At 41.8% G+C, this 16393-nt stretch overlaps 1 protein-coding gene across 2 annotated transcripts in view; it reads right to left on the reverse strand.

The window, feature by feature from the left end:
- The window catches only part of PTPN2 (protein tyrosine phosphatase non-receptor type 2), an 84915-nt gene extending 74302 nt beyond the window's left edge, over positions 1-10613 (reverse strand). Inside the window, exon 1 of one of the 2 annotated variants that reach the window (XM_046671906.1) lies at positions 10362-10609. In XM_046671906.1, the coding sequence (XP_046527862.1) occupies positions 10362-10430 (69 nt within the window). In that variant the 5' untranslated portion in view covers positions 10431-10609. Of the gene's footprint in view, positions 1-10361 lie in introns of both variants that reach the window. The other variant, XM_046671905.1, reaches the window with a different exon arrangement.
- Positions 10614-16393: the final 5780 nt, after the last annotated feature.

A 16393-nucleotide genomic window follows, 5' to 3' on the forward strand; every position in this document is an offset into this window, starting at 1 on the left:
ATTAACTGAAAATGAATCAAAGACCTAAATGTAAGTGCTAAAACTATAAGACTCTTAGAAGAAAACATAGAGATTGAAAACATTCATGATTTTGGATTTGGCAATAGTTTCTTAAATTATGACACCAAAAGCACAGGTGACAAAAGAAAAATAGATAAATTAGACTTCATCAAAATTACAAACTTTTGTGCATCACACGACACTATAGAGTGAAAAGAAAACCCACAGATCAGGAGGAAATATTTGCATATCATATATCTGACAAGGGATTAATAACCAAAATACATTAAAAAATCCTACAATTCAACAACAAAAGGACAAAAATTTTAAAATTGGCAAAGATACTTATTAGAATGGCCAAAATCTGGACCAGCACCAAACGCTGACAAGGATGTAGAGCACCGGTGACTTTCATTCACTGCTGGTAGAAAGACAAAATGGTACAGCCACTTTGGAAGACAGTTTACCAGTTTCTTATAAAACAAAACATACTTTTACGATATGATCCAGCAATTGCACTCCTTGGTATTTACACCAAAGGAGCTCAAAACTTATGTCCACACAGAAACCTACACATGGATGTTTATAGCAGCTTTATTCATAATTGCCAAAACTTGGAAGTAACCAGGATGTCCTGCAGTAGGTGAATGGATAAATAAAATGTGTTACGTCCAGATAGTGGAATATTACTCAGTGCCAAAAAGAAATGAGTTATCAAGCCATGAAGACATGGAGGAAACTTAAATGCATATTGCTAAATGAAAGAAACCAATCTGAAAAGACTACATACTGTATGATTCCAACTATACGACATTCTGGAAAAGGCAAAACTATGGAGACAGTAAAAAGATCAGTGTGGTTGTAAGAGGCTGGGAGATGGGGAGGGGGGATGAACAGGCAGACCAGAGAGGATTTTTAGGGCAGTGAAAATATTCTGATGTCATAATGATGGATACACGTACATTTGTCAAAACCCATAGAATGTATACCACCAAAAGTGAACCCCAAGGTAAACTAAGGACTTGGAATGATTATGATGTGTCAATGTCAACGTAGGTTCATCAATTGTAACAAATGTATCACTCTGACGGGAGATTTTGATAATGGGTGAGGCTGTATATGTGTTGGGACAGAGGGTATATCAGAATATCTGTATCTTTCCCCTCAAATTTGCTGTGGACCTAAAACTGCTCTAAAAAAATAAAGTCTTCATTAAAAAAAAGGCAAAAGACTTGAATAGACATTTCTCTGAAGATATACAAATGGTCAATAAGCACCTTAAAAAGATGCTCAACATCCTTAGTGATTAGAGAAATGCAAATCTAAACCACAAGGAGATACCACTTCATACCCACTAGCATGTCTATAATTTAAAAAGTGGAAAACAGGCGTTAGTGAGGATGTGCAGAAATCAGAATCCTCAAACATTGCTGGTGGGAATGTAAAATGTTGCAGCCACTGTGGAAAACAGTTTAGCAGTTCCTCAAAAAGCTAAACATACAATTACCACATTATCCAGCAATTCCACTTCTAGGTCTAAGTCCAAAAGAATTAAAAACAGAAACTCTAATGGATATTTGCACACTAATGTTCATAGCAGCATTATTCACAACAGTTAAAAGGTGGAAAGAACCCAACTGTCCACTAACAGAGGAATGGATAAACAAAATGTGGTATTATACATACAAAAAAATACTAGTAAGCCATAAAAAGGAATGAAGTTGATATAGGCTAGAACATAGTTCAACCTTGACAACATTATGCTAAGTGAAATAAGCCAGACACAAAGGGACAAATACTGTATGACTTCACTTGTATGAGATACCTAGAATAGATAAATTCACAGATAGAAAGTAGAGTAGATGTTACCAGAGGCTAGCAGAGGGGGGAAGAGGGAGTTATTGCTTCATGGATACAGAGTTTCTGTTTGGGGTGCTCAAAGGGTTTTGGAAATAGTGGTGTTGGTTGCACAACAATGTAAATGTAATCAACGACATTGAATCGTATACTTAAAAATGGTTAAAATGGCAAATTTCGTTATACTAACTAGTTTCTTCTTCCCAGAGATACTTTATCCATATATAAGTGGTCACCTGCCTTCCTCCCTCCCTCCCTCCTTCTATCTATCCCACCCCTATGAAACAAATATTAGCATACTGTTTTGCACCCTGCTTTTTTCACTTAACATATATTGGAAATCCTTCCACATAGATCTCACATGTCTATTTTAACACTTGAATAGTATTCATTATTTAACCACTCTTCTACAATGGACATGTAGGTTATTTCCAGTCTTTAGCTACTACAAATAATGCTGCATGGGATAACCCTCCAAAGAAGCAGTATCAATGTACACTTCTATAATAGCTGTTTCCCCATACCTTCATCTGCTGTTATACTGTCAAACTTTTTGATCTTTGATAGGTGAAAAATGGTCTTATTGTACTTATAGTTTGCAATTATCATTATGAATGAAGTTGAACAGCTTCACTTTTTTTTTTTTGCTGAGGAAGATTCAGCCTGAGCTAACATCTGTTGCCAATCCTCCTCTTTTTGCTTGAGGAAGATTTGCCTTAAGCTAATATCTGTGCCAATCTTCCTCTATTTCGTATGCGGGTCACCGCCACAGCATGGCCACCAACGAGTGGAAGAGGTCCATGGCCAGGAACCGAACCTGGGCTGTGGAAGCAGAGCGTGCCAAACTTAACCACTAGTCCATGGGGCCAGCCCCCAGCTTCCCTTATTTTTAAAAGCCATTGGTACTTCCTTTCTCTTTTTGACATGTAGGAGCTCTTTACATATTAAGGAAGTTAAGCCTTTGTCATATATTGCAAATATTTTTTCAATTTATTATCTTCTGACCTTGCTTATGGTATTTTTTCATGTAGAAAATTTAAATTTTCATAAAATCAGATTTCTATCAGCCTTTTCAAGATTTTTTGCATCATGGCTCAGAAAGGCCTTCCCTATTCTACGATTACAAAAAATTTTCTCCAGTGTTTTCTTATCCAGTTTTATGGCTTCATTTCTTTTGTTTATATCATTGCTCAACCAGGATTTTATTTAGGTATAAGGAATGAGGTAGACATCCAATTAAATATTTTTGTGGTAAAACATACAGTAGTTGGTGGGGCTGGCCCCGTGGCCAAGTGGTTAAGCTCACACGCTCCGCTGCAGGTGGCCCAGTGTTTCGCTGGTTCAAATCCTGGACTCAGACTGGCACTGCTCATCAAACCACGCTGAGGCAGCGTCCCACATGCCACAACTAGAAGGACCCACAACAAAAAATATACAACTATGTACCGAGGGGCTTTGGGAAGAAAAAGGAAAAAATAAAATCTTAAAAAAAAAAAAAAAAATACAGCAGTTGGTTTAAATGTTCTCTGTCCCTAACAGCTTACCAACAAAAAATAAAGACCATAATGGAGTGTTAAGTGGAACTACCAGGCTGCTGACAGGGAAGAGAGCATAGAGAAGCTAGATAAGAACTCCGAGGGGAAACAAATCAAATGTATGCTTATTTGAGAAAGTGAAGAGCACACTTGTGTTCATTTTAATTTCTCTTTCCTAGATCTCATCTGTCCCTATCTCTGGTTTACTCTCTGGAAGAGAGTGAGCAGCGTAACAGAACAAAGAGATTAAGCAGGGAGACAGAAGAGCAGGAGACTGCAAAAGACCCGTAACAGTTCTCCAACTGGGACTAGGGAATCCTGTGCATAGTAATGACGTGGGAGAAGCCAAAAAGAGCTGTTGGAGATTCTGGTTAAAATCAGGAAACTGAACAAGAGGCAAGCTAAAAAGGCTGGGAGACAAACACAAGCTGGATTTCCATAATTATAGGTATCAGTAACCTACATAAAGTATGTCAAAGGCAAAACACAGTCTGATTTCTAGTGATGTATTCTCTGTTGGGTCACCATTCCCAAGGCTGCTTTCCCTTAAAGCAGTGGTCCTTTTGAGAAGTCACAGAGATCCACTTAAGAATCTCCCAAAACCTATGGAATCACCTAGAAACTAAATACCCAGGTACATATATATAATTTAGCATACAGTTTCAGGGGACTTGGAAATCCCTTTCCAGTCTGATTCATGGATCCCAGATACTGTTTTAAAGGCCCCCAGTCCCAAAATGACCCTATTCATTATAACATATTCCACTCCCTCCTTGCCACAAAAATTTAAGTGATTCCCTCAGTGCTGTTAATCTCAAGTAGATCATAAGAAAACAACATAGGCGGTCACACTGGCAAATTAGGATAACGCTGAAATGAGAATCACAAGGACTAGATTTGGCTCCCAGTTGTGTCACTAATGGATACGGTAACTTTACGTAAGTCACAACTTCATGCTGGAAGAGTGTTTCCTCAGCTGTGAATGGGGTGGAGGTGGAAATGGAATAAACCAAGGTGCTGACATTCTAGAAAGTGAGCAGTATTCTTTTGTTTAGTGAATACTTACTGAGCATCTACACAGGTTCTCAGGCCTACAAGCAGATGGTGGTGAAACAAAAAAATGAGGCAACTCTCAAGGAGCTACACAGACAAGCAGTTATAAAACAATGTGACTCATACCCTAATAAAAGAATAGAGAGGGCTCAGGAATCAGAGAAAAAGGAGCATATAGCTTTGCCTGAGGAGACTAGAGTCTAGCCTGGAAAATGTTTCCCAGATAGACAAGGCAGGCACAGAGTATATCCAACACGTGCAAAGACTCTACTGTGTGACAAAGCAGGCGATCTTCAAGGAAATTCAAGGAATTTGATACAGGAAGAGCCTGTGCAACCATGTAAAAGCACTGAGCACTAAGATTAAACAACAGGAGGAGAATGTCTACTGGGGAGTGTTTTACAACAAAACAGCTTTAATTCATCCTGCCTAACTGGCTGCCCACTGTAAGTACTAAAAGAATAAAGCTTGGTTGATATCTTACTTCTAAAAATTAGCTGACCCACAAATGGTAAAAACTGCTGCTACTCTGACAATATTTGAACTATGAATTTCTAATAAAGAAAAATGACCAGAGGCCAGCCCAGTGGCATAGTGGTTAAGTTCGTGCACTCTGCTCTGGAAGCCTAGGGTTCACAGGTTTGGACCCTGGGCGTGGACCTACACACCACTCATCAAGCCATGCTGTGGCAGCATCCCACATAGAAAACAGAGGAAAACTGGCACAGATGTTAGCTCAGTGACAATCTTCCTCAAGTAAAAAGAGGAACACTGGCAACAGATGTTAGCTCAGGGCCAATTTTCCTCACCAAAAAAAAGAAAGAAAAAAAATGAACAGTTAAGAACATGGTTCCTAAACTCTGATTAATCAACCAAATTCTTTCTGAGCCACCACTTACTAGGAACATTATTCCATGACTTAGCTTTTCCCATTTCCCTACAGTTTTACTCGCTTCCCCAACAGGCTTACTAAACTCCGTTCCTTTTCTCTGCCCTTCTCATGCTGCAGCCTGATTCAGACGGCAATCAGCAGTGACTAAAGGAAAGGCAAAAAGGCAATCATGAACATTTCCCAAAAAGCCAGAATTAACCTCAGACTAAAATAATGCTACTAGTTTGTCAGTCAGATCAAATTAGACTTTTCCAGTAATATCACCTCTGCCAATTGTGCCCTTTCCTGTGAGCTCTTGATCCCGTCAGCTCCTGCTTTCTGAGGTTTCTGGCTCCAACAATCATCCCTTCTATTTCTTCAACCTCCAACCTCTCTCTTTAGGTTTATCCCCTAATGATGTAAACATATCAAGTCATCCTTCTCTAGTAAGAAGTCATTATTCAACAAATATTTATCCAGTGCCTACTAAGTGCCTAATTTGCAAAAGGTACTGGCATTGCCTACATGAAGCTCTGATGAGGTAGTGAAGATAAACTCAAACTAATAGTCTGTTCTGCCCCAACTCAGTAATTCATTCCCAAGAAACCTCCTATTATCGAAAGTTATGTTATAAAGGCAACTGTTGGGCCCGCCCAGTGACGTAGTGGTTAAGTTCACACACGCCACTTTGCCAGCCTGGGGTTCACAGGTTTGGATCCCAGGTGCGTATCTAGCACTGCTCGTCAAGCCACACTGTGGCGGCATCCCACATAAAATAGAGGAAAACTGGCACAGATGTTAGCTCAGTGACAATCTTCCTCAAGCAAAAACAAAGAGAAAGATTGGCAACAGATGTTAGCTCAGGGACAATCTTCCTCACACACACACATACACACACACAAACGCAACTGTTCAAAGGGAGTAAAAAGGAGTAAGGGGCCAGAGTGTTTCAGACTCAAAATAATAAATTCGCTTTTCCTACAAGACTATCAATAAGGTGTAAAGTTCTCATACCACTAAGCAAGTCTAGCTTTTAGTTATATCTAGTTTCTGCTCAAGTGTAAAGCCTTTCTTTTCCTAGTCTAATTAGCATTGCCAAAAAAGCACAACTCTCCTCAAACATTATCATAAATATCACCCACTGTTAGGATATACAAAGCAGACAGCCCACTTAACTACTTTTTCCCTACTCAAGCAATAGCAGTTTGCTTAATGCAAATTATGTTCCCTAATCTGCTGCTCCATTAGATCCAATGTGCTGCTATGAAAGAGGAAGTCCATGGGATCCCATAGAAGTATGTAACAGGGGATCATACGCTGCATGGGAGGGTTGGGAAGGCCCCCTTAAGGAAGTGAGACTTCAAGGATGAGTAGGAGGCAGTTAAGCAAAAGGGAAAAGAAACGGGGCGGGGGGGGGGGGGTTGGGAAGAGTTGTACTAAGGTAAAGAAAACTACATTTATAAAGGCTCTAAGGGAGAATGGACTTGCACATTTCAAGGAACAGAACCCACTGGAAAACAGGGAAGAAAGTCATATGGAGAGGCAGGACATGTGGTCTCGTGAGCCATAGGAGGGGTGTAATTTTACTTTATGAGCAATGGGAAACCACTGAAAGTTTTAAGTAGAGAAGTCACATAATCATGCTTCATTTTAGCTACCTTTCCTCACTCTATCCCATCAAGTTGGGTTTCTTAAAAGAGTGGTCTACACTTGTTCTTGCTGGTTTCTACTTCTTTCCACCTTCTCTTCTCAACGCCTGGCATCTGACTTCTGTACCCCATTGAAATTCCTCTCTTTAAGATACCTGTTGATCTTCTAGTCGTTAATTCAATGGAGCCTCTCAGTTTTGAACTCATTTGTCCCATCCACAGCATGCAGTCCTGCTGACCATCAACTCCCTCCACACCCCACCACTGATTTTCTCCTCATTTCCATGACTATTCCTCTCCAGTCTTTTTTGCAAGCTCTTCTTTCTCTACCTACGCTTTTAAATGTTGTTGTCTGTCAGGATTCTGTCCTTGGACTTTAGCATTTCTAAACCCTCTATATTTTCCCTGGGTGATCTTATCCATGTCTAGGACCTGAAACATCACCTACGTGCTCATGACTTCCAAAATCACATTTATAGCTCAGACTTCTCCTGAACTCCAAATTTATATGTTAAACTATTTCCATTTCGATGTCTTACAGGTACCTTAAACTGAATTGAACAGTTTCAAAACCAAACACATCTATCCCCTTACCATTTCAAATCTCGATCTCCCCTTCATTCCTCCTGCTACTGCCTTAGCTCAAGGGCTCAACATTTCTCTTCAGGTTTACTCCAACAGACCATTTCCCTGTGCTACGGGCCTTTAGTTAGTCCCATCCAACCCACTGGTAGAATGATCACACTAAAAAGTAAATACTAAGATCACGGTACTTCCAGGCTTAAAATTCCTTGGTGAGTCCTATGGAGTAGCTCAGATTCCTGAGTCTGATCTTCAAGGGCCTCATAGGCTCTGTCTTACTCTCTGGCCTTCTCTCTCTAGCTCCTCAACTTCACACCCCATTCCTCGCCAGGCTAAATTGTTGGTAGTTCTCTTGGCATTCTATGAACTGGAACTTTACACACATTTCTTCCTTCTCGGGAACACTAATTCTCTCTTCCTCCCTCATTCGCTTCACCTGGCCTACTTGTCCTTCAAGACTTAGGTAAGGCCCTCTCTCCTCCAGGAAGTGTCACCAGAACTCCCAGGTGTGCCCCTTTGGGAATGTACAGCACCCCGTGCTTAACACAGCTTTTGCATTTATTACTTTTATGTTTTAACATGCTTACGTATTTACTACTCCCCATGAGTCTGGATCCTTGAGAGCAGGGACTCAGTCTAACACTAGCACATAACAGGTGTGTTAAGAGTGAATGAATGAAATTATGCAATTGCAAGGAGGCCCTCAAGAGAACAAGCCCTAGAATGTAAGCTCCTCAAGAGCAGGAGCTTCGTCTGTGGCATTCTCTGCTGAATCTCCAAGGCCCAGAGCAGGGGCTGGCATGCCACTGATGCTCAGTACATAGCTATAGAAGGGCTGAATGGATACTCCAGGGTCAGAGGAAAACACTTAGTCTAAACTCTTCCTAGACTTGCTTTTTGTTACTAACTTTCTTGGTTTGTGACCTACTTTTACTATAACACCAGTGTGTACTGCATGATTTCTACTGACCAAACCAATGCTCTTGTTCTTCCATTAGGAAAAAATAAAAATAAGAGCATTGACCAACCCACTAAACTAAAGGATTCTGAGGCACAAGTCCATGGAAGGATTTCCTGAACTCCTCGAAACTGAACGTGAAATTTTCAGCAGATGTAAGTCAATGCCTTTTTCTCGTGAGGGATTACAGTTTTCATTGAATTTTCAAGGATATTAAAGATACCAAACAAAAAAAATCAAATTGCTTAACCAAAATGTTAAGCTGAATTAAGTTGTAGCCTTCACCTTTCTGTTCTCAAATCAGTATTTTGATATATCACTAGCAACTTGGAGACAGCAGCCTCTACTAAAACAAATGTAACTAGAGAAGACAGCTGGCAGGCTCTCACTTTAAGATTCCTACTAAAATTTGCATTTAAAATTTTCTATAATTGGGAAAGTCCTTACCAGCATTCTTCAAAGTTAGTACCCTATTCTAACATACTCTGTACCCATGTGAGTCAGGGTATTTACTCTACTTCCTGCTAATGTGTTCAAGAAGAAAATGTTAGATTCTAAACATAATGACAAAAGAAACATTTTTTACTGTCATCTAATTAAATGGAAGGGGGAAAAACCCAGGATCATCCAGATTTACAGGAAAGCCCTTTTCTTTTTTCCCTTTTACTGTACACAGACTGAACCGAACAGCAGGAGCAGCACTTAACTCGTCAACCACTCAATTCAACCTTGGGAATACTATACTAATAATTAAACAGTAAAGAACAGGCAGTTAAATCATTTTAACAGAGACAAACTTGTTTTAATTAAAAGGTTCTCTAGTTGATCTAGAGAAGCTAGTCACAAGAGTTCAACTACATACATGATTCCACTTATGAGTTCGAGAAAAGCCAAGATTATTCTATGGTGATAAGAAATCTGAACAGTGGTGGCCTATAGGGTGGAGAAGGGGGCATGAGGGCACCTTCTGGGGTGGTGGAAAGGTTCTTTATTGTGATTTGAGTAGCGCTCGCACAGATGTATACATTTATGAAACTTGCTTAACTACATACATGTCTTTTACTGTACGTAAAGTATGCCTTAGTAAAACAAATTCAAATAGAACAACATCCTTATTATTTAACTAATACAAACAAAACCTATCCTCGTTCCTGCAAGCTCTTTGTGGAGGACGACCCACACGCTGACACGGGGCTCTGAGAAAATTAACAGCTGAGGCGCCAGGAGCTCTGGCCGACTCTGCGGCTTCGGCACTGCCGCTCCGAGAGGCCCGGGAGCCACCGCCAGCACCCGAGGCACGAGCGGCCGCGGCTTCGGAACTGGGCGCCGCGGCCGGCCTCCGCCCGCTCGGCCAGGACACCTGGCCAGGGGAAAAGGGGTCCGTGGGCAGAGCCAGGCGCAGGGGCGTGCGAGCGACCGCGAGGCTGCCGCCGGCTCCCCGCCACCCCCGCCCCTCCCCACGCTTCCCCGCGGCCCCACCGCCCCCCCGCGGCCCCACCGCCCCCCGCGGCCCCACCGCCCCCCGCGGCCCCTCTGATCGCTCCCAGGTCTCACCGGTCGCCCCCCGCCCCCCTGGGTCCCCAGGGGCCGCAGAACACGTCCGCGCCCGCCACAAGGCGCCGCTGTGGCGCCACCTTCCAGAACTAACTCTGCGCTTGCGCTTAAGACTAGCACCCTCAACGAGGCTTTTTTTCAAAAGGAACCGGAGACTCGGTCGGCGCAAGCGCGCCCCTGACGCGGCCCGCGCGCCGCCACTTCCGCCCCGAGCGGGAGGCGGGGGAGGCGGGCGAGAGCCGCTGGGCGCGAGCCTGGGTCCTCGAGGAGGACAGCGGCTGCCGCGCGAGCCCGCGACTCACCAGGTACAACTGCTGCCAGCGATTCTGAGCATCCAGCTCCTCAAACTCCCGCTCGATGGTAGAAGACATGGCGGCGGGAGCGAGCTGGCGCGAGCGGAGCCTGCGCCGGCGGAGAGGCTCAGGCCCCTCAGGATCCGGGGAGAGCGCTGGCGCTGCGGCGCATGCGCGCTCCGCTCGCCGCCCCGCCCCCACGCCTGTCCGGGCCGTCCGCGGGGAAAGTACCTGGAGCGTCGGACGTCAGCGCGCTGACTCGCGCCGAGCCGGTCCGACTGCGGCTGGGCGGGGCGCTCGGGGAGGCGTGGTCCAGAGGGAGCCCAGGTGGATAGGGGGCGGGGCCAAAGGCCCCACCCAGAGGCTGCTGTCCCGAGAGTCTGGGTCGAAGGTGGCCCGCCCCCAGGACTCGCTCGGGCTGGTCGGAGGGAGGAGGTGGAGTACCGCGAGGTTCCCAGGAGTGCAGCAGGCCAAGGAAGTCCCGTGAGAAGACCTCCTTCCTTCTTGCCGTCCCAGTTCTCTTTTCCTTCCTAGTCTTGATTTTTTTTTAATGCGGTATTTGAAATTTATTTTAAACATCATCTAGGTCAGTTTGGTGACCTGTGTTCAACTTTGGGACAGATTTCTCAGCCCTTTCAGAGAATGTAAACCATCCTTGATGCTAATTCCTGTATGCCTGCGGGTTTTGTGCCAAATAAACCACTATGGCAAAAGGAGAGGCAACCACTCCTAGAGTTAGGGAAAATACAGCTTGTTAAGTAAACGTTACACAACTTAAAAGTTAGTGTTACCTATAAAAAGAACAAGGGGGCCAGCCCGGTGGCCGAGTGGTTGAGTTCCCACGCTCCGCTGCAGCGGCCCAGGGTTTCGCTGGTTCAGATCCTGGGCGCGGACATGGCACACCTCGTCAGGCCGCGTTGAGGCAGCATCCCACATAGCACCACCAGAAGGACCTGGAGCTAAGATATACAACTATGTACCTGGGGGGATTTGGGGAGATAGAGCAGAAAAAAAAAGAAAGTTTGGCCACAGTTGTTAGCTCAGGTGCCAATCTTAAGAGAAAAAAAAAGAACATCATCTTTTACCAAACAAATGTGACGGTTATGAAAGTCATCTTGCTTCGGAGTAAGATAATTCATTGTTGGTAAACTCATGTGCTTGTAATATCTTATATCATCTCCATAAGAAGTGTGAAGGCTTAGAAAAATTTTAGCTGTGCAGTCCAATATTGAAATTTAAATTTCGATTAAGGAAATAAAGATTCTCTCCTCGACTCAGGTTTCTCTTGAGTTCTTTTTCGACTAGGCCTTGACTCTTGGATTTCCCTGTTTCTGCATTGTCCAGTTTTAGCAAGAATCCTGCTAAGTCAGTTTAGCCAGAATTGCCAATTCTCAATATCTGGTCACTTTGATATTTAATCAGGTTCTTCATCCTCCAACGTCCCTTAGGTGATATCTGATCATAGTGGCCTGCCTTCAGCAAGAATCCTGTTAGGTCGGTTTAGCCAGAGTCCTCCTGATGTTTCCTCTGTTAAAAACAAGACAGTAGGCCCAAAATGGAGTTGCTTGTTGAGCTCCACATCACCAAACCTAGACATAATTACAGTTTAGGCTCTCCCAGAAATGGAATCTTAAACAAGTCAATCAGGAATCACCTGGTGAGTACTAGGTAGGTGATCTGCCTTGATAGAGCCCTGCCATCTCCTAGAGGAAAGTGCCCTTGCAATAAATCAATCCAATTGTTTGCCTGGTATAACTAACTTGTTCCTGTTCCCTTCTGCCTATAAAAGTCTTTCATTTTGTATGGTTCCTCAGAGCTCCTTTCTACCTGCTGGATTGGATTGCTACCAGATTCGTGAATCATTGAATAAAGCCGATAAGATCTTTAAAATTTACTCAGTTGAATTTTGTATTTAAACACCTCTTTGTAATTTTCCATCCACTGACCCCCTACCCTGCGCTGCAGCTATGAATTCCCACTTGCCCATTTTGTATTCAGAGTTGAGCCCAATCTCTCTCCCACTGCAAGACCCATGGCAGTGGTCCTTATACTATCACACTGCTCCTCCCCCACACCTTGAATAAGGTCTTCTCCACCTTATCCTCTTCAACAAGTGTCATGAATAATTCTTTTCTTTAACAGAAGTTAAGAATTCAGTTCCTCAGTTGCACTAGCCACATTTCAAATGCTCAATAGCCACATGTGGCTAGTGGCTAATGTATTGCAGAGGGCATATATCATTGAAGTTCTATGAGATAGAGCTGCCTGAGAGGATTAAAATACTTGGGCAGAAAAGTAGTTGGGCAAAAAAACCCACATACATGTAAAATAATGAAAACTGATCAGAGAAAAGAGTAAGCTATAGGAGCTAGAAGAAATCGTAATAACAGAAAATTAAGCAGTCAACCAACCATTCTACTTACATAGTGTAATTAAGGAATACATGAAAGCTCCTTCCAGAAATATCCCACAATCTAATTGTCCTGGTTTCTGAAATTCTGTCATTGAAACTGATCATTTAGATTAAAAGCATGGTATCTCCCAGTGTACCCCATGATTGCTGGCATCAATCAGCTCATCAGATTGCTTGCCAGCCTGAAAATACATACTATTCTATGAAGGAAAGGCAACCCATTTGCCCACTTAAAATCAACTGATTTCCCCCAAGGTTAGCAGTGGTGGGATGTTTCCCTCAAAGCAAGGGCGTTTTGGTCTCAAAGCAACAATTCTTGTCACTAGGTATTTACCATCTCTTTGGAACTCACTTGTCAACCTCCCTGTCTGGGGGAGTAGTACTTGCCCCTCTAACAGTTTGTCTTAGTTTGCTGAGTGCAGTTAAGATTCTAAGGCAGTGGTTCTCACATAAGCATTATTTGCATCCACTATGAGCTTATTAGAAAGCCAAATTTAAGGCCCCACCCCAACCCACTGAATCAGAATCTGGTGAAGGCATCCACGAAACTGCTTTGAAAAGCTTTCCAGGGGATTCTTATGCATGTTGACGTTTGAAAACTATTGATCTAAAACAGATATACAAGGTTTTCTTAAAGCTCAAGGATGAAAACAACAGAGTAACTTGCTTCTAGATATTCTACTTACAAAATATGTAAGTATTTTGTTTACATACATACAAGTAGCTTGTTCTCTCTGGCATATAATGCCCAATCCAACTAGTTCCTGCTTTTCCATTTCCAAGGATCCCATACCTAGGCTTTTGCTAGAGTTTCCTTGATAGTAGCTGTACTTATATGTATATATTTTTTATATATTTGAGAAAATACATAATAAAGTCTACAATTAATTTAGAAATTCTTTTCTAATGCATTCTTATTTCTTTAAAAAGCAGCCATGTGTATTTTAAAATAATAGTAACATATGTATGAGACATTTATTCACTTTACGGATAATGCTTGCTGGATTGCATATTCAAATTCATAGCAATGTCTTGGCCTCTTCAGCTTCTGCAGCCCACAGGTTGGGAACCACTAGTCTAGACCAAAGGAAAAAAGACACAACCAGAGTTTAGAATCCCTTCTTTCACTGGAACAAGGCCTGCCTTCTAATTTTCAGTTTCCTATCTAAGAAGCTCCTCTTCTCCAAATGATTAACATCAGGAATTTATACCCTTTTCAGGGCAAACTCTACTTACTACTCTTAACCCTCATAGCTGGAACTTCAAAGGGACAAACATATCAAAATACAACCCAAAAGTCAACTGTCTGTGTGGGAGATGTGCATTTACAGAGCTGGGCAGACATTTGCTGTGTTTCACAGTTTTCAGTGAGAATGGAACTTCAGTTAAGTACATGTATATTTTTAAAATAAATAAATACGTATATAGTCTCAAAATGAACACAGCTGTATACCCCTACTCAGGTCAAGAGCAGAAACTTTAGCCGTCCTCCAGAAACCCCCTCTAGCTCCATCTGAGATACCACCCTCACCCTGAGTAACAAGCACCCTGTCCTCTAACACAGCAGATTAGTTTCGCCTTTTTGAACTGTATTTAATTATACAATGTATACTTTTTTGTGTCTAACTTCTTTAGCTTGTGAAAGATGACATGAGTGGAGCCATATTAAAATAGAACCAGAGCCATTTCAGAGAGATTGCCTTGCGTGTCTTGTTTTCTTTATGTTACAAACTGGACCAAAACACCAACATTCCAAGAAGTCAATAAGGACAAGAATATCCTGTTTGTAAGGCCTGATAAAGCTGGACGTTGCTGATGAGCAAATCATTAACCAATCAATGAAGTACAAGTCTACCCTTTTGCCTGATAATTGAATCTCAGGCCAATCTATAAAGTAAAAACCCAGCCTTACCTCATCTAGCAACAATGAACTCTTCTTTAATACCACTCACCTCATCCTCCCTTTTTCTCCTAAAAATCCTAAGCGCCTCTTCTGTGATTGGGTTTCTGCCTGAATCTATGTCTCCCAAATTGCAATTCTAGTTGCCCAGATAAATATCTGCTGTTCAAATCGTAGTGATTTTTCCTCAGTCGATAGTCTCAACATGTTTGTGAGATTCATCCATATTGTTGCATGTAAAATAGTTCATTTATTCTCACTGCTAAATAGTATTCATTATTTTATCACAATTTATTTATTTGTTCTAAATTTGGTTGTTTCCACTTTGGGGTTATCATGAAGAGTACTGTTATGAACATTCTTTTGCTTGTCTTGTGGTAGACATATACACTCATTTTTCTTGGAGACTTATCTAGGAGCGGGCTCTGGATCATAGTGCTTATGTATGTTCAGCTCTACCGTATATTGCTGAGCAGTTTTCTGAGTGGTTACAACCACTCCCTTGAGATTGGACACAGAATAACGATGCCCAGTATCATCACTTACGTTCAACATTATATAGCCATAGCAATAGGTGAGAAAAATTAAGAAACTGTGTAATGAATGCAAAGAATGAAACAAAGTTGACATTATTACAGCCAATTGATTATTCAAACATAAAATCTGAAATAACCTACAGGAAAACTATTAGATTGATAAGTGATTTAGCAACGTCACTGAATATAAAATCAATATTTAAAAAAATCAATTGTAAGTCTATATAACAGCAACAAATAGAAAATTAAACATTTTTAATATAAATTATTCAGGAAAAAATTTCACAAAAGATTAGCTAGTCCTCTAGGCTGAAAATCACGAACTATTACTGAAAGGAACAAAAGAAGTACTAAATAAATGGAAGGATATATGATGTTCATGGCTTGAAAACTTTAAGATTGTAAAGTTACCAATATTTCTGAAAGTAACTGTGGATTCAATGCAGTCTCAGCCAAATTTTATTTTGTGGTATTAAAAGAAAATTTTCCACAGATAACTTACTGATCTAGTAAGGTTTATTCAACGATTCATGAATTGAGTAGCGTCCAGGCTAGCACATAGAAAGGAGCTCTGAATTGCTGTACAAGGTGACATTTTTATAGACCAAAGTGAGCAGTAACAAGGAAGTTATATAGGGCATTTGCTGACTGGTTACAGCAGGGTTACTTTCCTTATCTGGAGCAGAGGGAGGCCTTGGAGAAGGGTCAGAGAATGTGTGCTGAGCAGGCAAGTGCTGATTGGTTGACCTAGGCCTTCGTTTTCCTGGAGAGCCAAGTGCAGAAACTTAAGTAAATCCTGGTTTGCTGACGTGGGGCTCAGCATGAGTGACTCGCTCTTGGGCCTAGTCTGGACACTTTAACAGTGGAAATTGACAAGCTGAATCTAACATTTATATAAAAATTCAAGGGGCCAAGAATAGCCAAAATAATCTTGAGGAAGAGAAATCTGGAGTTTTAACTCTACCAGATATTAAAATGTATTCTAAAGCTACAATAATTAAAACCATGCAAAGATAGACAAATACAATGAAACAGAACATAATCCAGAAACAAACTCAAGGTTCCAAGAGTAGCCAAGAATAAGTATATCACTCTAGATATCAGGATCTGCTATAAAGACAATGTGGTATTGACGCAAGGGTGGACCTGCTGACAAGCGGAACTAAATAGAAAGTCCAAAAACAGGCTCATA

Source organism: Equus quagga, chromosome 9 (assembly GCF_021613505.1).
Source record: "Equus quagga isolate Etosha38 chromosome 9, UCLA_HA_Equagga_1.0, whole genome shotgun sequence".
Taxonomy (NCBI): Eukaryota; Metazoa; Chordata; class Mammalia; order Perissodactyla; family Equidae; genus Equus; species Equus quagga.